Source organism: Leiobunum rupestre, chromosome 1 (genome assembly GCF_980474605.1).
Source record: "Leiobunum rupestre chromosome 1, qqLeiRupe1.1.hap1, whole genome shotgun sequence".
In the NCBI taxonomy this organism is placed as follows: domain Eukaryota; kingdom Metazoa; phylum Arthropoda; class Arachnida; order Opiliones; family Sclerosomatidae; genus Leiobunum; species Leiobunum rupestre.
The window spans coordinates 82,943,751-82,969,319 of NC_143384.1; the positions used below are offsets into that span (position 1 = coordinate 82,943,751).

At 39.4% G+C, this 25,569-nt stretch overlaps 1 protein-coding gene across 1 annotated transcript in view; it reads right to left on the reverse strand.

Moving 5' to 3' along the window:
- Positions 1-4,674: 4,674 nt before the first annotated feature.
- The window catches only part of wake (ankyrin repeat and fibronectin type III domain containing protein wide awake), a 198,867-nt gene continuing 177,972 nt past the window's right edge, over positions 4,675-25,569 (reverse strand). Inside the window, exons 8-23 of the mRNA XM_090167770.1 lie at positions 25,126-25,229; positions 21,893-22,023; positions 21,745-21,823; positions 20,312-20,626; positions 20,131-20,244; positions 19,430-19,538; positions 19,225-19,357; positions 18,086-18,199; positions 16,517-16,747; positions 15,398-15,564; positions 14,123-14,472; positions 12,225-12,325; positions 11,048-11,368; positions 9,105-9,257; positions 7,102-7,377; positions 4,675-6,101 (exon numbers count right to left, since the gene is read on the reverse strand). Of these exons, the coding sequence (XP_090023896.1) occupies positions 5,439-6,101; positions 7,102-7,377; positions 9,105-9,257; positions 11,048-11,368; positions 12,225-12,325; positions 14,123-14,472; positions 15,398-15,564; positions 16,517-16,747; positions 18,086-18,199; positions 19,225-19,357; positions 19,430-19,538; positions 20,131-20,244; positions 20,312-20,626; positions 21,745-21,823; positions 21,893-22,023; positions 25,126-25,229 (3,361 nt within the window). The 3' untranslated portion in view covers positions 4,675-5,438. The remainder of the gene's footprint in view (positions 6,102-7,101; positions 7,378-9,104; positions 9,258-11,047; positions 11,369-12,224; positions 12,326-14,122; positions 14,473-15,397; positions 15,565-16,516; positions 16,748-18,085; positions 18,200-19,224; positions 19,358-19,429; positions 19,539-20,130; positions 20,245-20,311; positions 20,627-21,744; positions 21,824-21,892; positions 22,024-25,125; positions 25,230-25,569) is intronic.

A 25,569-nucleotide genomic window follows, 5' to 3' on the forward strand; every position in this document is an offset into this window, starting at 1 on the left:
TCACTGGGGATTTCCACAACATAATAATAATCCGCTATTCTAATACCCAAGGCACCAGCTAAGGTCCAAGTTATCTAGCTACTTATAATCAGCTAGGCTAATACTCAATGCTTCACCTTAGGTCTAAGTCATCAAATAATTAATTCAGGTGGCCGGGTTACAGTGCGTAGGAGGGAGTGGCAAGCCCTTTATGCCAATGTAGGCCATGGCCCATCCTGTGGTTTTAAAGGGGCCCTTAAATGTTTAAAAAAGATTGATGAAAACCTAGGCATTTATACTTAAAATTCCATAGAAATTATTACCATTTGCGGAAAAGTGGAAATTTGGAGATAAAACACCATGTTTTTGTAGATTTACAAAATGTAAAAGGGTCCCGAAATTCTTCAATGGGACCCAAAAAAAAACAAATAGGGGCCCTTTTTAGTTGACCTATCTTACCAACGCTAGGGGCGATATTAAAGGGAGTAGAACCATCCTTGTTTGGTAGGGTGCGCCATAGCTTCTCTCTTTTCTCGCTCATGGCGCTAGTCTAGAACGGCAGTAGAAACACCCAATTCTTCTATTAGAGGAAGCGTACCCGCCCTAAAGACGTTTTCTTATTTGAAACCTTTATTGTTTCATATTTAGTGTTTATTTTTTCAATGTACCCTTAATTAACATATAAACAACAGTATCCGAGCTATAATTTAATTACTTTCATTATAATTTGGATATTTATTAAAATATAATTTCTTAATAATGAGGTACGTGGTTTTAGATACACGAAAGGCGTTCTAGTATATATTAGATATTAAAGCACTATCAAAGCGGGCATACTTTTAGTATTACACGTGGTTAGTAAAATGGGGGGAGGGAATTATGTATGGCTCCAAATTCCTGAAAAGGTTATACTCTCTTTAAATGAGCGCTAGGAAACGTATAGAAAATCAAAATTAGCAGAAAGATAACAAATCAAAGCTACTACTATGGAGCTTAAAATTGTTAGATGCGCAGGCTTCATACAAATATTTTAAAACAGATTTATCTGATAATTCCATGTTTTTCCATTGTATTTCCCTGTTTATTCCAGGTGGAAGAGCGTCTGATTCGTTCCAAATTATTAAAAGCAGTAATAAAAGCAAATCTTTATTATGAAATACGATATGATGTAAATTATGTAAATTCCCACTCCTTGGGGCAAATTTTCTGAACTCACAAATATTTCACTGGTTTACCAGATCTTTCATAAAATACTAAAATTTCTATGATAGTTTCCTGATAACGGCAACGGATTCAAAAATATTATTTAGGTACTTTAAACCAAATTGAAAATTGCATAGCATCATTATTTTGCCTAGATGACTATTTGGTATTGCGTATTGGTTTGACGGACTCGGGTTTAAGTCAAAGATCAGTTATAGTGCTGTTTGTAATTTGTATTAAGGTAATTACAGTACTTAAATATGAATACGGATTAAAACATTTCTGAATCCGATTTATTTCATGCTTATTTAGGTGAACATGATTCTGAAATATGATGCTGCGCTGCTTTATATTAAAATAACATCTATTATTATTTTGGTTGTGAGAGATTCAGGAAAACGAGTTTGTTAGCGGCGCAACTGGGATCGTGTTTGGCTTCAAGCCGAAAACTTGGCATTGTTAAGATTTTTAATTCTTGATGAATGTGACAAGAGACAACGCAGTGGAACGTTTTCTGTTAACGCGGTGACTCAGAGGAGCCGATTTCAATGCTGTCTTATCGCATATAATAGAATTTAAAATATTCCAAAGTTAGTTGACAGCAGATGCTGGACATGCGTCAGATTTATAGCCCGGTGTACCTGGTAAGATTTAAACCACACCACCGGAGGTCTGTCATCATGATGCCCTACGGACAGGCGGCAAAACCAGCATGGGTAGTAGTACCCTACTACCGATGGTTGCAGCCTCGACGCAAGCCACTCAACCTTGGATTAACTAAACACAGGGATATCCCGCTCCAATTGAAAATTTCTTTTTTGGCCTAAACGACTGTTTTTAACCATCTATCGGTGAAACTCGGCGAAACAAACGGAAGTTAATAACGCGCATGCGCGAAAAGTGGGTCAGATTCTAAAAAATGATTTAGCGCTACCTGTGACAAAAATTGTAATTTAGATTGTATCGTCTGGTAGTAGGCCTAGTTCTTGGATTAACTAATTAATCCAAGCCTAGTTGGTGAAAACTTGCCATTTGCTTTATCATTCTGGAAGTTATCTTAGGGTTTAAAATACGCGTAAAATATCGACTTAAATTAAAGTTTAGTTTATTTAATATACATTTTAATTTGTTCTAAAGCAATGTAAAATTTGACTATAAACGGTAATGTTCCAGATTCCAGAAATACCTGGTTTTTATAAGATCTTTTATTAGTACAAAGGCTTAATTTAACATCAACATGACTCGTATAAAGAGATATGTTAAATCAAATACTATTACATAAATTATTATTTGAAATACTTATTTCATGAAATTAGATTGGTTAGTAACGTTTTTCCAGGTTATTCATTCGTGGTTTTTTTCTTAACCTTATTACATCTTCCGCCACGTGTTGAGCCTAGGCTTATTATCACAGTTTTTATTCATATTAATATTTTGGTAAGATTTTAATTAATATCATCTTAAAGTATTAATTACTTTTAATTAAGTTCTTACCTTTGACTAGATTGGTTGAATTGCTTGCTTCGAAAGGTTCAATACACAAAAACTCAAATGTATGTTCACTGAATATTTTAATTTTCACGTGGAGAACATTAAGCAAGCAGACGAAAGTGACGTTCCCCTGGGAATTTTCACCCCTCCCAAACTTTCCAACTGACACACTTTTCGCGCATGCCCGTTTCCATTTCCGGCCGGTAGCCGATTATCACCGAAAGAGGGTTAACAGCAATCGTTTCCGCGTTTTTGCTTCTGTGGGATATCCCTGTGTTTAGTTAATCCAAGACTCAACCCAGCAGAAGGTGCAGCAATGGGTCGGCCAGCCCCCACTTCGCACACAGCAGGGGGAATAAGAGCGGATGCTCTAGCAACTCCAGCCGACACCCTACCTAGAAAGGTAGAGAGACAAGCCCATTGGAAGGAGCGCCTAAAGGGGAACGGCGGGCATACGGCAGCCCACATAACCCGGCACAGCTGGCACCGGACATCCCGGTGGAACTCCAAAAGGCCGGGAGACGGGTCCACCGTGCCGTCATACGGAGTCCCGCAGCCCCACAGCAGACAACCCAATCCGCCGAGGCGGCCAGTTTGCCCGGCCCCTCTCCGTTAGCCTGGGCCGAAGCCCAGTTACCAGGTGGAGATAGGACCATTTGGACGGAGCTAACATCTCCCAGTGCGCCACCGCCCGTGCTGGGTTACAAGAGCCGGACCCCGACTCCCCGGTAAAGCCACCAGTAATTGCACACTCCGACCCCTCGTGGGCCGACAGCAGATGCTACAAAATGTTTTACGTTGTATTAATTGCAGATTATGGTATCCGCCATTTTTCAACATGGCTTCGGATTTTTAACATCAACCAGCGCTGGAATATTCTACCAAATAGGCTAAAAATTACCCAAGCTTTTGTGTATAGTATCCGCCATTTTCCAAGATGATATGGTATTTAAAAAAAACGACATAAGTTGTTTTTAAACTTGCTGCTATAACCTACATAAGGCTATCGCTCTAAATTAGAACAGCCAACTGCTCTAAGTTAGAAGAGTCAACTGCTCTAAGTTAGAACAGTCAACTGCTCTAAGTTAAATAAATTCAACTGCTCTAAGTTAGATAGGCTATCGTTCTAAGTTAGAAAATTCAACTGCTTTAAGTTAGAAAAGAAAATTGCTCTAAGTTAGAAAAGCCAATTGCTCTAAGTTAGAAAAGCTATAATTCTAAGTGAGAAAAGCTATAATTCTAAGTTAGAAAAGCTATAATTCTTAGTTAGAAAAGCTTTAATTCTAAGTTAGAAAAGCTATAATTCTAAATTAGAAAATCGAACTGTTCTAAGTTAGAAAAGCCAATTACTCTAAGTAAGAAAAGCTATAATTCTAAGTTAGAAAATCCAACTGCCCTAAGTTAGAAAAGTCAACTGCTCTAAGTTAGATACGGCTATCGTTCTTTGTTAAAAAATGGCCCTTGTTCTAAGTTAGGTAAATCTATCGTTCTAAGTTAGAAATGGCTACAGTCAGAAAGAGCTAACTAGTTAAACAATATCAATGTCGAATACGAGTAAGGCTAGACGCAGGCCTAATACTTATTTACACAGTAGAATTTAGTGAGTTGAGTGACTAAAAATTCGAAAAAAATGATAAATATTAACTAACTTTTGGAAAAGTTACTTTTAGTGACATTTTTTAAAAAAGTGATTTTAAAAGAGAAAAATAATTCAGTATGTGGCCTGTAGACGCCCACTGGCTCTCCGTTCCGTATCCGTCCTGCCTTCCACAAGGCAATATCTCCGTTACGAAGCAAAGGCTTGTGAAAGGTAAGACGGAGACGTTGCGAAGAGCAGTGAGCGCCTGGCTTAAGTTTACCATCCTAGATGCAGATTTGAAAAACGGAACAAATAAATGAGGCAATTGAAATAACACATATTTATATGCACATTATTTTCACTTAAAACAGTTGCAACATATATGTCAATGTAAAATATTACAGTTTTTGCCATTCGGCTTAGAAATCACTTTTAGGAAGTCAAAAACTTAGAGCTTATGGGTCTTTACAAAAATTAAAGCCTTTCTCAGCGTTTATTATCTACAATATATATCAATTTCACCCCAACAACTCGAATGTTTTCAACAAGTACCATTATTTTACTAACATTTCATCGGTTTTTATTTCAACAAGTGTTCAGTGAACATGTCTTCACCTTTTCTTTGAGTATTTATTTAATATTTTTTAATCCCTATATTTATCATCCACAACATTTTACGTAAATTATGAACTGAAACCCCTAGGTGCCGCCTAAGGAAACACATTTCAACACCTTTGTTAATATCACTTGGCATCAATCAGAGCCGAAAAATAATTCGAAACCAAAAAAATACTCTTGATGGATCACATTTAAAGGACTCCAAGTGAAAAGTTTTTCCGCCGATGCCACGCTAACATCAAAATGGTTCAGCTAGTCTGACGACATTATTCGACTAAGATACCAAAACTACGGTGGGATTATTTCTACAATTTGTCTATACATTTATCTCCTCTATCGTCATCGCCCGAAACAAATTACTATCAAATACCAGCCAACTCTTTCTAATTCACGCTTAAAAAACAATCTATTGAAAAATATAGCTTCAACAGGCTCAAATGATAAATCACATTAAGACATTAGATGTCAGAAATAGTTGCGCTGATATTTTAAGTCTCTTTTCAATAATTCTAGTCTACGTACGATCATTAACTAGCGACCCCTACCGACGGATTGACGCGACGAAGCGTTATTTTTCACTCGGATCCGTTTCGTTCGACCTACGAATAATAAGTTTCCCTTGAGACCAGGGCTCCTCCAAGTCCATCACCAAGAAGGAATCGTCCAAAGAATGTTCCCTGGCGCCCACGCGACCAACCAACTCGAAATCCGCCAATTCGTTATTGCCGTAAATGGGGCCACCTCGGCCCTTCAGTATCGTCGCCATGTTGAGTTGCTTGACCACCAAGTCCACCACTTCCCTCACGGTCGTACGCGCGGAAATTTGCAGCCTGACGCTGGTCCCTTTGGGCAGACCGGAAGCGTAACCCGCGTACACCCTTATCACATCGGGGGAGTATGTAGTCCGCGCGTAGTCGGAATGTAACGAAGTGCCCGGATCCGAACTGGAACCCGGAATGCGGCGGTACACGCTCGACTCCGACCCGGACGCGCCTCCGTCTTTGAAGGCCGTTTCCAGTTCGCTCTCTCTTCCCGGAGAAGCGTCCGAAAGGAACGAATCGTCCCTGACGGGAAATAAGGCTGACCCTTCGACTTCCAGGCCAAACGCGCCCAACAAATCGGTGCTTCCCCTTCGGTTCGACAGCGACATTAAGGGCCGTTGTTGCTTCGTGACTGTCGTGCTCAGACTGTCCTCCGTCCTGCTTCGGTACATCCGGGAGAGAAGATCACCCTGAAAATTAGGGATGAAACAAATCATTTTTTGAAGTACCGAATACGGTGCAGTGGCGTCACGAGGATTTAATTTGGGGGGGCGGGGAGCTAATGTGGACAAACATTTTCATGACGGAAGGAACAATCCTAGGAGCCCAATTATACTTATTGTTATATAATGGCGAGGAGGAAGAAATTTTACAGCTTTATTATAGCTTTTTAAAAATACTATTGTTTTTAAAGGGAATAAAAACTAAATCAAAAACTCCTCTGCTAATATACGTTACAACGTAACAAGCGCCAATCAGACATAGCTTCCGTTAATCATGGTGGTCAAAAATTAATGTCTAACTCCTTGATCCATTTTAAAAATGGAATGTAATATTTTATTTAATAAGTGTTCTTATTTCTCAAAGATTACAAATCAATGTCAACTTATAGGAATTAACAATTTTATTTTAGATTTAAATTGCAATCTATTGTACTACCATTTTGAATTATTATCCCTGAAAGTAAGAACTTACTATTGCTGACAATTTATACTTTTGAAATAGTAACAATTACTTTTTTGAAGAAGCTTATTTTGAATATGAGGGCTATAAACATTCCCCCAAAATATCCTAGTGACGGCACTGATACAGTGTAAGGTGAACGATCACGTGGGTGGTATAGACCGAGACACATTTGACAAGGGAGATGATCGTTTCACAATACCAGAAGTGTTATTAGATGACGCCAATAGTCTATGTAAAATTTTAAAACTTCCTTCAAATAATTTGGTTTCCGTTTCTCTTTTTACGAAATAATTTTCTTTAAATAAACTTTTGATTGTTTGAGTAGCCTTAAATAAATCAGTAAGTATCCATTACTTTCATTGACCAGCAAATGGCGTCATCGAACCTCTAAGGGCTTCGCTCTAAATTTTGGTTTCACTGTAATCTATTTGTGAATCGGTCTATTCGATATTTCACCAATAGGAAGTTTATTTAACTGAATAAACTCTCTAAAGACAAGTCAACCTGAAAAGCCGCGTATTCGTTCTCGTCGTCGTCTTCGATGTCTTTGTCCAGATGCGTCTCGGACGTCGCTGGAGAGATCGTCATGGTGACGCTGTCATCCGTGTCATCGGCGCCACCAACGACGATCAAGGGTCTTCGGTGAGACCCAGCCGCGACGCTGCAGACGTCATCGTCATCGTCATCGTCGTCTCCTCTGTCCGACGAGGAAGACATTCCACCTCCGTCGAAGTCCTGACCAGAAGCGTCCGTGTCTCCATTATCGCCTTTCAACCCAACCTGAACAAATATTCCATTAAATACCAGTACTAATTTTTCATTCATCACGTTACGTCAGGTTCCTAACTTGATTTCTTTTTCCGTTTCTAATTTAACTGTTAAACCACTTTCACTTTGACCTTGACATAAAACGTCAAGGTTGTTTTTAGACTTGGATTCGATGCGCGAATTAAATAAAGAACCAAAGTAAGCGTTGAAGAGTCTCGGATAATTGGAAGGACATTTTTACGCCTGGAGGATGATTTCACAGGATGAAATCTGGGAACGACTCCTTCAGCGTAGAGTTGGCATTTAAGGGGATTCTCAGAGTTCTTAGGATTCCCTTTCAATAAAATCTTACTGAGGTTAACGGTAAGAGAGGGCTGTTGGCTCTCGTATCATGAAGAGCTTGCCACCACCCTCCTACACAATATTAACTGCCCACCGGGAATAATATCATTAAAAGTCGCTAGATAACTCGGTGGTGCATTGAGTATTAGCTGAGCTGATTATTATTATTATTAGATAAATTACAAATAGAGTGTTCTATAAAATCGGTGTGGTGTGCTTTCCCCCTTTTGAGTTCGGAGGAGGTGAGGGTTTGGCCGGTTTTTCGTCTGAGAGAGAAATATTTATCTGGAAAACCCGTAAGAAATTGAGAGCAGTCGATTTTTAGGAGTAGCGTAGTTGCTAGCCTAGGCTTCACTAATTTCCGGCTTTCCGCGCCGTTTTTCGTATTTTAAATGATTTTTGTAATAAATGTATGATGGCAAATAAGCAAAATACTAGTCCCAAATCCACGGGTTTAAAAAGAAACTTAGATCATGAACATATTCTTCACCCCAAACATACTTCAACACCTAGGGTCGCTCCTACAACTCCTAAAAGGTACAACTCTAAAATATTCATATAAAAACCGGACATTAGCCAAATTCTCTTAAACCAAAGAATAACAAGTGTTGTTAGTCCTGCTGAACTAGCTCTATAGTCTGTATGAAAAGTTTGGCAGGTTTTGGGCTGATTTTATAGAACGCTCTATTGGAGATTGTGTTTTATAGGATGAATGGTTGTGCCTCGGAGCAACAAACACAGCCCCCGACACAAAAAGTCTATTTTCGTGAGAACATGTTTCATTGGTTAAGCGGGGTTAAGCTCCTGCTGACGTCGGAAGGGATAAATTCGGAAATTGGCTTCCCCCTTTCCTTAAAGCGTTCAGTTTAAAGGTTCATCCAATGAAATTTGCACACAACACTGCGTTAGTCGGTATCTAGCATATTATTTGATAGGAATTTAGGGGTCCCCTGAAGCCCTATGGCGCTCCTGCTTTGCGGGGTCTACGGGGGCCTTATTTAAGCCACTGAATATACACATAAATGTCGTACACCCTAAAGTCCTCCAAATATCGCCTTCACCGAAATATCGTTTACTTATTAAATCCATTCTTCAATTAGTTGATACTTAAACTATGGCACCCACCATTTTGTCTACAGCCGATCCCCCCCCCCCCCCCACCTTATCGAAAATATTACCAAAAACTGTCTTCGAAGCCGGTACCGAAATTACACGTCGAAAATCTTTGCACATTTCTGTTCATTTTAGGCAAACGAAGACCGAGACAGTATCTGTTAGGACATGTAGTTTAGTAGCTTTACTATTTTTCAACAACGCATTGGGCTCGATTGTAAGTCTCTCAATACATTATACCGACGGATAAATTGAAGACTTTGCAAATGTCGATTGTCACTAACCTGGAGTAAGTGAGACGTGGAAGCACACCTCCTTATTTCCATGGGGCTTCCGCCGGTTTTGTTGGGATCACCAGGAGCTTGTAAGGTGGCAATGAAGAGGAAACTCTGGTCTATCTCTTCCCGCGACAGTCGTCTCGCCGTCACGATAGGTACCTGCGCAATATTTATAACAATTATATCGTTTTCCTTTTGCTTCTCACGAACGTTATGACATCATCCTGATCAGAATTTCACCATTGTCATGTTTCAACAGGCTGTTGCAAAAGATTATGCAAAAACGTTAAGGAGTGGTAGGGGTTGAGTTGAGAAGTATGCCAGTTTCTTTCATTTTCCTACGATGAGTTAAAGCAAGTGTCGGCTCTATCATTGCCTACGTTATTTTTGATTGGGTCTATGTATCGAAGATGGCTATGGTTGCTCAGATCGCTGGGAAGGTGCTTCCACCTAGTATCGACTTTCAAAAAGGTTTTATCGTTTATTTTCAAGTCGACAATTACGTGTTTGCCGAAAGTCTAATCCAAACGAGGTCGACTGAGCACGTGATTACAAAAAGTCTTTTTTGATACGTGATTACGAATACCCAATGAACTAAAAGCATGCTTTTGGGCCACGCCATATAGGTAAATTATGCTGGGTACTGTGCCTAATCAATTTGTTTAAATTTGCACGGTGGCGACAACTGTCGAGCGAGAACGCAACTACACTAGAGCCGACACTTGCTTTGAAAGAGCGCCAGAGAGCTTCCAAGTGTGGCCTACTAGTCCCTGTAAGTAGGCTGCAACAAGAGCCAAACCAAGCAGCAGGGACTTAAAATACGGTTTTAGTTTACTTTTTACTCTTTTTTACCTCGATTTGTTTACGAAGTCTTTTTACCTATCACACGAACCCAAACCTTAATGTTCGCATTTCCCTGCTGCTTGGTTTGGCTCTTGTTGCGGCCTACTTCCAGGGGATTATAGGCCACACTTTGAAACTCTCTGGCGCTCTTTTAACTCATCTTAGGAAAATGGGAAAAACAGGCATATTTATCAACTCACTACCTAAAACTCTTTCAAATTTTGGCATAACCTTTTAAAACACACTGTATACCGACTTCTACTCCGAGCAATTTCCCAGCGTCCCATTTTACAAAACAAATCTAATGATATCAACAAATCGAAGGGACAACAAATTATGTTGGGTGGTCATTTTTAAAATAAGAGTCGGCTCGACGTGAAGTAAATTTTTTTCAACAGATGTCGCTAGCGTCGAAATCAAAACAAGAAACTTCAGCAAAGTTTTAACCCAAAACGCGGGGCATAAAAGTATCGCTCGCGTTGATTGGCTCGTTTGTAAATTTGTTAATAACTTAAATTATAATAATTTTTAGCAATATATTGCATATGGGATATATGTTATTTAGGTTAAAGTCCCCTAAGAAGAGTATAAGTTGTCTAATTATAATAATTATAAATGGTTCTCTGACGACTATATTGTTTCGCTATTTTGAGTTTTAGCTTCGTTTCCCATTAATAGATGGCACCAAGCTCCAAGTGGTTAATTGATATCTCTAATAACAAGGGCAATTTTAGAGCCGAGAGTTGCTTTAAGAGTTGGTATGAACCGTGGTTTGAAAAATATAAATGTTTCAAAGGCCTCTCGGTTGGAACGAGATAAGTGACAAATTAGATCTCTTCTAGCAGGTTTTTCATGACTTCGTACAGTAGAAAATTATGATATCGATTCTGATAAGCGTTACTGAGTGTACCCTTAGTCTGGGAGACCAAGGGATTCTTCCTAAAAACTTAAAGTTATTTCTAATAATATGGGCTCTCTTTGGTCCCGGTTGGAAGACCCGCGGTCGGCAACCAGGATGGTCTCAGAAAAGGATTCGATTTGTGCAAAAGGGAAACGCTAGAAGCCAATTGGACCGAACCAACGGACTTCGAAGCATTTGAACGTACATGTAGCGTGCAGCCTCCAGGTTCGGGCTCAGGCGGCACTACCAAAAGCGGAGAAAGTCTCGAAGGCGAGCCGCCCTCGGACTTGAAGCCTCCTCTGTCCGCGTCGCCACCTCCGAAGCCGACGCCTCCTTTGCTGGCTCTCCTCATGAACAGTCCGATCAGAGGAATGCCGCTTCCGTATTGCGACTGCTTATCTCGGGCGAACGTCAAGGCGTCCATGATCCAGCGTGTCCCGCGCCATGTGTCGTCTACTTGCGTTTGAAAATCTTGAAGCTGCAACAGACGTCCTTTGGCTGCTGCGACTTCGACAGCTGAGAAGGCCTATGTGAAATGAATCAGTTACTAAAAGTACGTGGAATCACTTGAAGAATTCAACCCGAAAGAAGATCTAGCATTTCTCAAGCTCTTTATGTCATTTAAGACTTCAAAGTACTTGAAAATTTGAACAGCCGTGTTCTTCTTATTTGTAGGTGCTAATAGTAGGTTTTAGTAGGATATTAAATAGGACTACACTCCAAATGTCTTCATAAAAAACCCACTGAGGTTTAAGCTAAAAAAAGTAATATAAATTTATTTTTTGGACAAATAAAGAAATAATAATAATAATAATTGCAAACAGTGATGCCGAAACTACGTGTAGTACAAGACGCAAAACCTATTTTCAAATTCAATGGCCGGCAACAGTCGTAAAAAAGAGAGATTTGAGATAGAGAGTGCGTGCTGTAGAATTTCCAGCCGACACCCTACCTACGTAGGTAGAGAGCCGTACCCTTCAGAAAGGGCTCCTCAAGGGGAACGACGGGCACACAGCGACCCACGTAACCTGGCACAGCTGACACCGGATATCCCGGTGTGGCTTCATAAGGCAGGGAAACAGGGCCACTGCGCCTCATACGGAGACCCGCCGCCCCATAGCAGGCTACCCAGTCCACCGAGGCAGCCAGTGTGCACGGACCCTCTCCGTTAGACTGAGCCGAACCCCAGTTACCGGCCCCTAGCTGACGGAAGTCGGAGGTGGAGATAGAACCATTTGACCACGGTTAAAATCTCCCAGTGCACCACCGCCCTTATGGGTTACGAGAGCCGGACCCCGACTCCCCGGTAAAACACGGGCAACAAAAGTCATACTTATGGTTAAAACCTTACTGATGTTGCGAGAGGAAATAAAGCAACGTACCTCTCTGTGAGCATGCTGCGCCACCATGTTGTCCGTTTCCAGGATGGATGAAAGACGAGAGTAGCGAGCGATAAAATTTGATTGGTAGGTGCCCATGTGAACTGTAAAAAAGGTACTCTTAGTCCGTAGATTCAAATTATGCGCATTTCCCTACGCCAGAAGAAAATGAACCAAAGTTACGCATTTACAGAGTGGGAAACGTTTTCCTTATTCGAACCCCTTCACTGACACCTAGCGGCCTTTATACAAACAGTTCTATGAAAGAGGTTAGAAGGCAAGTAGCGGCTGAACGCTCGCGCTATCCAACCTCTCGGAAAGTAGAATAACCATGATTTAACTATATCTTCCCGTAAATAAAATCGCTCAATACCCGCGCCATCTACTATCGAAAAAGAGCAATGCTTCGTTTTTCATTTCTTTTACCCGTGTCAACGCATCTTAAAGCAAGTGTCGGCTCTATCATTGCCTACGTTATTTTTGATTGGGTCTATGTATCGAAGATGGTTATGGTTGCTCAGATCGCTGGGAAGGTGCTTCCACCTAGTATCGACTTTCAAAAACGTTTGATCGTTTATTTTCAAGTCGTCAATTACGTGTTTGCCGAAAAGCCAATCCAAGCGAGGTCGACTGAGCACGTGATTAAAATAGTCTTTTCTGATACGTGATTACGAATACCCAATGACCTAAAACATGCTTTTGGGCCACGCCATATAGCTAAATTGTGCTGGGTAAAGTGCTTAATCAACTTGTTTAAATTTGCACGGTGGCGACAACTGTCGAGTGAGAACACAACTACACTTAATAATCAGCTAGGCTAATACCCAAGGCACCACCCTAGCCCTAAGTCATCGAGCGACTTTCAAAGCCTTAAATTCAGGTGACCGGGTTACAATGCGTAGGAGGGTGGGGGCAAGCCCTGCAAGCCACGCGAGCCAACAGCTCCCTACACTCACTATTACCGTTAAACTCAACAAGTTTTTATGGAAGGGGAAACCGAAGATCTCGGGGGAAAACCCCTTAAACCAGTGGGGAGAGAACTTGCAAACTCAACGCGGAAGAAGTTGTTCCGAGTTTTCACCCATTGCCACAAGCTGGGATCGCACCCGGCTCCTCTTGCTGCGAGGCGAAAGTGCTAACCACTCCGCCACCCCACTTGAGCCGACACTTGCTTTAAATGCGATTAGCTTTCGAGAAACTGTAGTAACAAAAGCGACATAAGATCCAAAAGTGTGTCAGTACGCGAAGTATATAAAGATTGAGTGGGAGAGGGGGTTAAAAATACGTCATCAAAATTTCATTTTATATACCGCCACCGAGTGGAGCGTTTTAGGAAGGTTGTCTACGGGCGAGTAAACCGAAGATAGATAGTCGGGCGAGACCATAGTCTAAATATATATTTCCTAGAAAAAAAAGTAGCGAATGAGTAGATTAGTCCATAATGAAAAGGGATAAAAAAGCTAAACCCGAAAAATTCTGGCTATTTTATTTAATTTAATTTAGTTTTTCACTCGAAAATCTATTTGGTCCGAGTTTCGCGTCATTTTGTTTGCTCGAAGACCTATCGGTACGAGCTATTTATAAGTTTTTAAATTTCTTCAAATTTGTTTAGGGTTTAGCTTTTTTATCCCTTTTCATAATGGACTAATCTACTTATTCACTAATTTTTTCATACGTTGCATTGCAGTCCATAGGTAGTTCCTTTTAACATATATTTCCTAGTACTATTCCATTTAGTTGGTTATGTAGTCTATTGTGAGACTAGCCCCCAGAAATAGATAGAGTTAACACACTTTTCGGTGTTATGTCGCTTTTGGTAGTAGATGGCGCGATATGAAGTGGCTCAAGTGGTGTATTTGAATAACTTCAGTAAATTTACTTGGCCGTTAACGTGTCCTTACTCATTTCGAATATTTGTACGGGGAGGGGAATGAAGTCCACGCGAGTACTGAGCTCGTCGTTCTGACCGGGAACCGCGCAGACATTCTCAATCGGCGGCAGCAGCAGGACCAGGGAGACATCGGGGCTGAGTTCTATCACTTCTTGGTCGTACAGCCGGTGACTGTCGTGCAGGTCGGAAGGTACGTCTAAATGGGACAGCAACGTGCGAGCCCCGACGGAAATCACTTTTTGGAACTTGATTTGGATGTCGGAAGGTTCGCTGATGTCGGGTTCGTCGATCGTCGTTGAGTCGTCGTCTTCGTTACTTTCCGACGTCTTTCCCAACCTTTTCAACCACGACCATTCGTCCCTGGAAATAGTCGACGAGTTTTAGGTACGCTTTTACAACATACGTCAACGCTCATAAGTGTGCCATAAAAGGTAAAACGAGACCTTCAAGTAATGCGACGTATAATTACTAAATACGCGTCATCAACTACATATTTGGGAAAAGGAAGTTTTGGCTTTCCCAAGTCACAACACCCATGGGAAGGAAGTATTTCTTAGAAAATGGGTGGAAATTTAAAATGTATAATTTAAAAACAGTAAAATTTAAAATAATTTTTTAATAGGTGTCGCGATAAAATATAACAATAAAAAGTTCAAAAGTATAAAATGTTTTTTTCCGCGTCACGAGCATAACATTTTCTAGTACTTTATTGGCACGTGAATTTCGCGTGTGGACTTCAAATTTAAAAATCTTTATCGAGTCGAGCTCGCGCCCTCTAGTGACGTAGAAAAAAACCCCGTTTTTTATTGAAACAATTTTTGTATTTTTTCTTTAGCTTGAATATTATTATTTAAATCGCTTCTGTAATAACAATTGATTATTTTAGAAAGTTTTACGGCACTAATATTCGCGAGCAAAAACTATCGCTACGCCCCCTTTGGTTCGCCATTGAAACCTAGATAGGTAGCGGCTAAAGCAGACGCTATTAGTTTTTCCTCATTGTTATTCTTAAATTTGACTTTATTAATGATGATACTTGCATTTTAGTGTAATTTTTGAATCGGTTGCTTCCATTTTGATACGTTTATTTAAGAAAAAAACATTCTTATGACTTTTTAATTTTCCGTTACGCCACCTAGATTCGCCGCGAATAATAAAGTTTTTCCTTACGTAATTTGTGAGCACCCCTTATTATATTTTGTCTAAAGAGATGTCATAGAGAGCCAAACTTATGAGCGATAACATTACGTTAATTGGAGTGAATCTGTGACTGAAAATCAATTACTTGGAAACGTGGGGATTCTCCCGAACTTTGCAATGCGGTAAGATGTTGGGCGTCTTCAACGGAACCATCACTCGTATTAAATCAACGGAACTCCGTAATTTGACGTAACCCATGTACAGCCCTCGAGGTAAAGGAATGTAGCTGACTTGATTGTAGGTTATCATTTCCTACAGAACGCAAAATACAAAAGATATCACGATATGTCCAAGAGGGCTTGCTACCACCTAGGAGCAACAAACACAAGGAGAACGCAGCTAGCCTTTAAACACGCTAACGAAGGGTTGTGTACGAATTTCATTGGTCAAGCGTCACGACCCTTTACGCTGAACGTTTTACGGGGGGGGGGGAGACAATTTCCGAATTATCCCCTTCCGACGGCAGCAGGCGCTAAAGCGTCTAGCCAATGAAAAACGTACGCAAGAAAATCCACGACTTTTGACGGGTTGCGTTCTCCTTGTGTGGGGTGTTGTGTTTGTTGCTCCTAGCTACCACCCTTCTACGCGTAGTAACCAGGCCACCTGGATTAATGTAGTACAGTGACGTTTAAATGTCTACCATGGCCATTATTCATTTCTTTACAACGTGAAAAGAATCACTAGCGCCATCTTTTGATCGATGAAGTTCCAAAGAGATTTATTAATGAAAAATGTATAACAATGATTCCGAATAAAGCTATTTTCTATAACTATTACATTAAGTTAATAAAGAAGTTTAAGTCTTAAACGAGAAGAGCCTTTGACAGGGGTATTGCCCATAGAGGCTGAGTTGTAAATACCAGAAGTTTTGCTACATGTTTAAAGTGTCAATATCTAGCATAAATAAAAACATTGAAGCTCTAATTATTTAATTCCTTGTACGCACTTTGTGAATTAGCTTATCATACACTTCCTCAATTATAATTTAGGGTGCCAAAATATTCCATTTAAAAGACCGCCATTATGAAGGTCGACATCACCATTGTGAAGATCGAGCTCGACATTCTGAAGTTCAGAATCACAATTGAGAAGGTCGAGCTCGACATTCTGAAGTTCAGAATCACCCTTTCGAAGGTCGAGATCATTATTTTGGGTCCCTTGTGTCATAACCATATTCTAAAAATATTTGAAAGTAAGTAAGTACTGGTAAGGAAGAGAGTAGTAATTCGGAAGCTGTGTAAGGAGTGTCCAGGTCCTGCGTAGCTGTGGCTAAAAGTTTCTTTTGGATTTTGGTCAAAGGTAGCCACCGAATAGATAAGGAACTAATTGACTTGGGGTCGGACACGTGGCGAACGGTGCATAACACAATGGTCCCTTCGCTATCCTTCAAAGGCTTGTAGAATAAATGGCCGATGTCCTGGATCCCCAGAGCATTCTAGGAAGAAAGACAACAACGTCAAACACTGTATCTTGATTGAACCGCCATTTTGAAGGTCGAACAAAAAATAAGTAAGGAGACGAGGTTTGTAAGAGAAGCTACGTTAAGGCAAGGTTAATTTAAAAACAATTCATAAAAAAATTGTTGAGGTTAACGTTAGTAATGAGTGTAGGGTGTTGTTGACTCGCGTGGCATGAAGGCAATTCCACCACCCTCTTACCCATTGTAACCCTACCCCCTTAGATAAAGGTATTACAAGTCACTAGCTGACTTGGGCCTAAGGCGTTGCCTTGGATATTAGCCTAGCTGATTATTATCATTATTAATGACACAAAAGAATATTATTATTATATATCGTTTTCCGGGTGGACTGTAAATGCTCTGATGAATAATTTGAAATAATTGTTATTTAGTCGCGTTAGCAAATACAAATTAATCAGAATCTTTTAATTATAATTTCCTTAGATTGATTGTAATTTTGATCTGGTGGAAAATGATTTACACCAAAACGCGCGAAAGGCAATGAGTTTTCTACAAATAGCTTACAGTTTTATGTTAAAAATAAGATTGAAAAGATAATAATTTGAAAAATAGCCCATGGATAAGTCCATAATTTAAAGCAGCTATGATATGTTTTCTTAAAGGGGAATGGTCAAGCTTTAACCAGTTAAATAGCCCTATAGCCCATTAAAGACTAAAATTTATGGCCAAAACCGCATCAAAAAATATTGAGTGGTTAATTTTTAATAAAATAAAGACATTTCGGGAAATCGAAAAGCGCGCGTCCGCCGCGACACCTGGTGAGAAGTTGGTGAGACAGAAAAACAACGTAAAAGCGCGCGCTGCTGAAGACGCAAAAAAATTGTTTTGCACGCGCGGCGCGTTCCAGTTATAAGAGTACTAAGCCTAAATTACGCGATTTTAAAAGTTAGGATAGTTCGCAAATCGCTCATACGGGGTTAGGGGCGCTGGCGGCAGCCCCTAAGCTGGCGGCGAAAATTCAAACCCAAACACCTGGCGTTATTTTTCGTTTCAACTTTTTGGGCCAAAAGCTATTTTTTCAAGACAAGAAAAAGGTACGTGTTAGTATATTGAACGTCTTGTTAATCTTTTGATACGGAAATAAGGCCATATTTGGAAAAGCTTGGCCGTTCCCCTTTAAGACTAAATTATAATTTTACATTGAAATTAATCAATAAGATGAATAATGGGCTACTATTTTTATGAAGGGGTCAGAAGTAGGATTCAAGTGATTAAAGGTGGGGCAAAATAACACGTTTTACGGTGACTTAATTTGTGAACGACCCTTTCGGTAGAAACAAAACCTGAACAGACCTGCATTTGTTCTACAGCTTGTAAAAGTTTGCTTCGAAAATGAACGTTGGAAGCGCTGTGGCTGCGTTCCATATCCTGCCTTAAGGCTTTCACATCTTCCCACGTACAAGCCACCTGGACATCATAAATATCAAATTATTAACAACTAAAACGAAAGTTAATTTCAGCGATATAAATCGTGTAGCGGTCACGGTTAATCCGGAGGTTTAACAGGCTGACGTAGAAACTATCCTTTTTGTTTCTAAGGCAGTCACTAGCTGCCCCCTCGTTGTCTTGCCCTAGCTACTGTCCCGGCTATCCCGAACGTTTTACAGATCATTTTTCATTGTGCTCTCATCATTATCTTGCCCCTACTGCGGTTCAGGATATCTCGAGAGTCTTAAAGACCGAAGTATAACTTATCTGATCTCTTTAAATTAATTTTTTTGGCAGTTAAAATTAGCCGTAAAAAGTGTTAAAAGATGGAATGTTAGAAATGTCAATAATCCGTTGGTAGTTGTAGAATATTTCTACGATGAGTAGTCTCTTCACTAAATAACTCGGAACGATCTGGGGTACATGTATCAGAATTTATAGTCCGGTGTACCTCGTAAGATTAAAACCACACCACCGGAGGTCTTACGTCATAATGCCCTACGCTAGCGTCCACAAGCTCGGACAGGTGACAAATCCAGCATGGGTAGTAGTACCCTACTACTGATGGTTTCACCTTAGACGCAAGCTACTCAACCCAGCAGAAGGTGCAACAATGGGACGACCAACACCTCACTTCGCACACAGCAGCGGGAATAAAAGCGGATGCTCTAGCAACTCCAGCCGACCCAGTTTCCAGCCCATACGTGACCGAAGTCGGAGGTGGAGATAGGACCATTTGATCACAGCTAACATCTCCCAGTGCGCCACCGCCCTTATCGGTTACCAGAGCCGGACCCCGACTCCCTGGTAAAGCCACCACTTACTGCGCACTCTGACCCATTTAGGGCCCAATCTAGGGTATAATGATCCTTCCTAATTTCGAATCTAAAACTCGCAATCTCTCTGACACATGAAAATAACCGGACTATAACAAAAAGCTTCGCTTACGCTACACTATTTACAAAAATTGTCAATGACAACTGTTAAGTGGAGGGATAGCGAACCTTCATGAGCCAATGAAAGTCCATCTGAAGCGAGGCGGGATAGGTCTCGTCCACTTCGACGACCGGCAATACCTCCTCGGTGGTTACTAGAACTCGGTCTTCGTTGTACAGCAGGCACGACAGATACACGCCTCTACTTTAGAAAAGGAGTTCGTAGTTTATGAACTGAAATTCACGTTAAATACGCGATATTTCGAAATTATACCTTTTCATGGTTTTCTGAAACTTTGGTGCGGAAGTGAACAGGTTTTTGATGCTTTTCCTCACTAACCTTCTTTGCTGTTGCGGCGTGCTGTCCGATACGTCTAGGGTGCCTAACATTGATCACAGCATTAATCTCAATTATTCTATTTTATATTCGATATCAGAGTTGCAACATTATGGTCATTTTCAAAATTCACCGACTTTTTTAGGTTTTCCCTAATATCTTCACACGCTTTAAGTTTTATTTTACTCATGGTTTAATCTTTCAACGAAACTGAAATTATGTTTCTTTTACCAGTTAAGTTCACCCTAGAACTGTCTGTGAACAATAAGACAACGTTTACAATACTACTCGTTCTCCGTGCGCGTTTCCTAGCGATGACTTTAAGACTAACCTCACATCGCTTTAAGACGAAAACAGATATTTCATTTACTGGTGGGTTAATTTTATCCCCACACTCCTGGACTTCTCGATTGACAGCGTGAAAAGCTTTATCGACGGCTCAAGACTGTTCTTGAATAGGATATGAAAATGAAATATCAATAAAAGATGTAAGGTACAAAATTCTGAATAGTCCGAGCAGTCACTCAAGCCGTCCAGGCTGTCAGTCGTTTCAAAATCGAGTACCGGAGAAAAGGGGTAGGAATTTTGTCGGGCTATAAGACACGTTGCAACCTTGATTATGAATGGAGAAAATTTACATTTAACTCCTGAGGAATGTTCTGGTCTAGAATTGATTATTTGGTGAAATAAGTCGTCCAACTTCCGAACACGACCCGTTGTCCTACAAGGAACGTCATCTTCGTCCCGCCAGCCTACGATTAAAGAAAGGCGTTCGTTTTATCACTGGTAAAAGTTTAAACTAAATCGCACTGTACATACTGGAAGGAGTTGCTGACGAAGGACTCGAGGACTGGAACTGACTGAAGCCTTTCAAGTTCCCGGCGGCCACCCTGACGAAGTAGGGCACTCCCTGGTCCAAATCGCCGATGGTCATTTCGTGTTTCTGCAGATCAACTACTTCCCTGGAACCAGCCAGGGGTTCCGACTCGAAATCCGAACTAGTACTCCACTGAACTTTGTACTTGGTGACGATCTTCTCGGCGACTCCGGCGGTTTCGGATTCTTGAAAGGCAACCCTCAGAGCCGTGGTGCCCACCACTTCGACAGTTATGGCTTTCGGAGGATCGGGAATACCTGAGCGGAAACAGGACTTTAAGGCATTGCGTCGGCATATTTCTCGAAAACGCATAATGGATTATCAAATCACGTTTTGCAAAATCAACATTTATTTCAGATACTTTCGTCTCAGAATTTTTATTTTTATTTTGGCTCTGTATAGTCAGGTGTCTTTCTATAAAGCAACATGACTTTATTGATATAGCTTCAACGGCGCCACGAACACGAGTCCACGAACGCCTGCTAGAGTATTGATCAACTTAGAATTAATATAAACCGCACGATAATCTCGAGTGTCAAGATTCTGGCATTCAATTTCAAGAAACATTTTCTACTTTTCCTTTTTTCGTAGAATCAAACCGGGAAATTGCGTAATTTTACAAACGAATATATATTTAATTTCCCGGAAATCACTATAACTCTTAACTGAGTTCAAAACGCCTAGTCTGTAAAGGCTAAAATTACTCTAAACGAAAGTAACAATAAATTTATTTTTCTTACTAGAACCAAGATTGTATTTATTTTACTGAGAACGTGCGAATCTACCTAGCAGGTCAACTAGCACCTCCCTCACACGGATATATTTTATTTTCGGAATACCATAGCGCCATCTTTTATTAATTTCCATCGATAAACCGTATCTTAGTTAATTAAATCTTTAATAAAATTTTCTTTTAACGATTTAAGTAATCCAAATTAGTACAGAAGATTTGTACATAGAGGTCGGGGATGGTTCAATAGATAAAGCTCTCAAAATTATTCGTAAAACGTGTTGATCAAGTAATTTATATTTCTGTATTATCCGATTAATTGTTTGGTAAATTTGAAAAATTAATCGGAAAAACGACGTTTTTTTCGAAAAAAAGCTCAAATTTTACGAATAATACATATTTTTTTATCATTTTCCGAAATATTAACCGGTAAATTTCTTTGTTTACATTTTTTTCCCAAAAAAATCAATTTAATCATGGATAATGATTAACCGTTACCGACCTCTTTTTGTACATTTCTAAATATTGAGTCAATTCATATTTGGAAACAAGTCCCTCAGACAAAAGTAATACTTTTGGTTTCTGTAAATGGGTCGGCAACTCGTACTTTCTCGGTAACCCAAATAAAATCTTGATAGTACTCACAAATATCCTCAAAGCCAGCTTTCATTCTTTTGAGCAAATTTTCTCTCCTTTCCCAAACCGCTAATTTCTTTTCTTTTTCCTGCGAACAACGAGGATACGAAATGATGAAAATGATCAGTTGCAGTGTATTACAGTTTGTGATGATTACTTTCAACAAGGCCGCCGATAAGGTTCCGTTGGTGGTGGCATTCTGGACGCCCGTCGTCAGATCTTGGACGCACTTCTCAGCCTCTTTCACCAGCGTGCTCAAGTGACTCGCGCGTGCCTCCTTCGTCGGGACTGAAAGCGTTCAAACGACATGAAAACCATTAGTTTAAAAAAGGTAACAAATAGAACAGAGGAGAGCAAGTTTCCCATTTGAAAAGATACTAAATTCTCAAGGTCGAATTTGCCATTCTCATGGTCGAGATTGCCATTCTCAATGTCTAGATTGACATTCTCAAGGTCAAGATTGCCATTCTAAAGGTCTAGATTGCCATTCTCAGGCTCGAGATTGCCATTCTCAAGGTCACGATTGCCATTCTCAGGGTCGATATTGCCATTTCCATGGTTAAGATTGCCATTTTCATGGTCGATATTGACATTCTCAAGGTCGAGATTGACATTCTCAACGTCACGATTGCCATTTTCATGGTCTAGATTGCCATTTCCATGGTTTAAATTGTCCATGGTCAATATTGCCATTTTCAAAGTCAAGATTACCATTCTCAAGGTCGAGATTGCCAATTTCAAGGTCACGATTGCCATTCTCAAGGTCGAGATTGCCAATTTCAAGGTCACGATTGCCATTCTCAAGGTCGAGATTGCCAATTTCAAGGTCACGATTGCCAATTTCAAGGTCACGATTGCCATTCTATACTATTTAGGATCCAAAAATCAGTATAATGTACGTATTAATGTCAACAGCAGCGGTTGCCAGTCTCTAAAACTTAAATGATCGTACCGGAGCCATAAAATTATCTATTTCAGAAATGAATTATCATACGCCTGAAAACTGTCAATTAATTTATATTTTGTGTGCAATACTTACGTTAAAAATGTTCAACCGATTGAAAACTCATGTTTAAAAGTCAGTTTTAACTGGTTTTCAGCAAATTTAAAACATTATCGGCTGAATTATCTAGAGGTCTGGGATGGTTAACTTTTTTTCAATGGATAAAGCTCTCAAAATTATTCGTAAAACGTTTTGATCAAGTAATTTATATTTCTGTATTATCCGATTAATTATTTGATAAATTTGTAAAATTAAACTGAAAAACAACGTTTTTTTCGATAAAAAGCTCAAATTTTACGAAAAATACATGTTTTTTTAATAATTTTCCGAAATATTAACCGGTATATTTCTTTGTTTACATTTTTTTCCCGAAAAAAATCAATTTAATTATGGATAATGATTAACCGTCCCCGACCTCTAGAATTGTCGAAAAATGCGTACTATATAGCACGACATTGAAAATATAGTTCGTTCCAAAAATTAGGTAGAAATTATCGACGTGTACGATAACTATCTTATCAAAGCTTAGCAGACTGCAGTGTTGCTCTTATCTGATATCACCACTCATATTGAAATAAACTAATAGCTCAATTTCAAAATGGAATTGAACACGAGTTATTATGGATCATTTAAAAAATGTTATATAAACTTTACAGAACTATGAGCGTAATAAGTATAATTTCTATAGAAATTAGTTTAATTTTGGTTAAAGCCCTCGAACAGAAATATTTATAAAGCAATCTGTAGAATATAGAAAGATTTTATAGAGAGTCTATATTTAATTATTGTAAGGGCTAGAATGATCAAAGGATAAGAAAATGAAATGACAAACTGTGAGAATTTAGAAGTGCTTTAAGAAAAACTAGTTAGTTGAACTCTAAAAAAAACATTTATGAAACACCTAAATTTCAAACATAATTAAAAGTCTTATTTTCCGTATAAAAGAATTACCAACTTTAAAGGATTTAACAGACGTTCACGATTTTTTTCCGGTTTAGAAATAGAGTTTAATTCTTATTAATTTGATTATAATGAAAAATGAGGCCAAACATTTCACTAATTTAACGGAAGAATAGATATCCATTTAAAATAGCTTTCTTTAAAGTATTACAGCCAGCGATAACAGTTCTTCAAAAGTGGTTGCGTAAACGAGAGTTCCGGGTTAAAAAACTTGTCATTCCGGAAAGGGACATTTATAGACAAACTTCACTTATGTTTGCATATAACTTTTGTTAGGAAAAACTCAAATGAAAGCTACCAACTATATTTAAAAAAACCATAATTACCTTGACACTATTATTTTAAAGGGAATATAAACCCATTCTTTACTTTAAATTTCAACAATGTTAATAATCAGCAAGCTAGCCTAAAACACAAGGCACCACCTTAGGCCCAAGTCGCCTAGCTACTTTTATTGCCTTTAAATAGGTGGCCGGGTTACAATGCGTAGGAGGGTGGTGGCAAGCCCTGCATGCTACGCGAGCCAACAGCTCCCTCTCACTAGGGATTAGCACCACATCAAAATACTATCAATGTAAGTATCCGGAAACGTGTTCGGGAATTTTGGTCGATTATGTATTAAGAAATCCTAATGCTTCTAGCCTCTTTTAGTTTAACAAGTAATGATATGCAGTGTACAAACACTCGAAGCTCTATTTTGGAGAGTTTTAAATCGTAATATAATTTATTAAATAAGCCTATTGAATTTGAAATGGTCATCGACCAAAAGATTCGAAATATTACAAATAAGCAACGAATTCGTGCAACAAGACCTTAGATTATTGAAATAAACGTGGCTTCCAGGAGAAGATTAGTTTTTGCCGTGTGATATTTACAATAATGAAAGTTTTCTGTTGTCTTTTCGTTGTTTATTTTAAAATATAAACAATTGTGGAGAATGGAAAATTAATTCTACCAGAAGTTTTCTTAAAGATAAGTATTTAATCTGCTAATATAATTCGCTGTCTCCCGCGGTTATTCAAAATACGTTTCAAAATAATTTTTTTAAATGATAATAATCAGCTCTAGCTAATACCCAAGGCACCACCTTAGGCCCAAGTCATCTATAGCGACTTATTATGCCTTTAAACAGGTGGCCGGGTTACAATACGTAGCGCGTATCCAAATAAAACTAAATAAAACTTAAACCTATGCTTTATAAATAAGTTAACATACCTAGGCAGTATAACTTTTGCATTTTAAAATTCAAGCCGTGAAAATTCAGCGCATTGGAAACAACTTGCTGTGCACAGCTCGCGAGATTGTTTTACGAATACTTACTTATGAATAAGATACAATATATATACTTTTGGTATTACGAGCAGAAATACAAAAGTAAAAGCGTGGTACTACCGAAACTAGAACTGAAAAAAGTACAAAAAACTTACATCTGTAGGTTTCCTTGGCTCCGTACGCTTGCAGAAGTTTGACAATGGCGACATTCGAGGTCATGACCGCGACGTCCAAAGGTGTAAATCCGTCACCGTTGACACTGTCACAAACACAAAAAAACAACACGCAAAATCAGCGAAAGAACGTACCAACTAATTTGAATCAATTACGCGAATCGCAAGAATTGCACAACCATTCCTACAATCGCTTTCGCGAATGACACGATTATCCTCAAAGATGACCAGGAGAAAAGTAAGGCACTTGACGCAGCGGGGATCGCCCTGAAGCAAAGATGGGCTCCAGTTGCAAAAAAAACGCGCTTAGAAACGCCAGAAATCCTTGAAAATAATCAACGCTCTTAAATTGGATCACATATTTATCCTGGTTGATCGTTGGAAGTAAGGCGTTCGTAATTATTTAAGCAAATTAAAGTTTCCCCG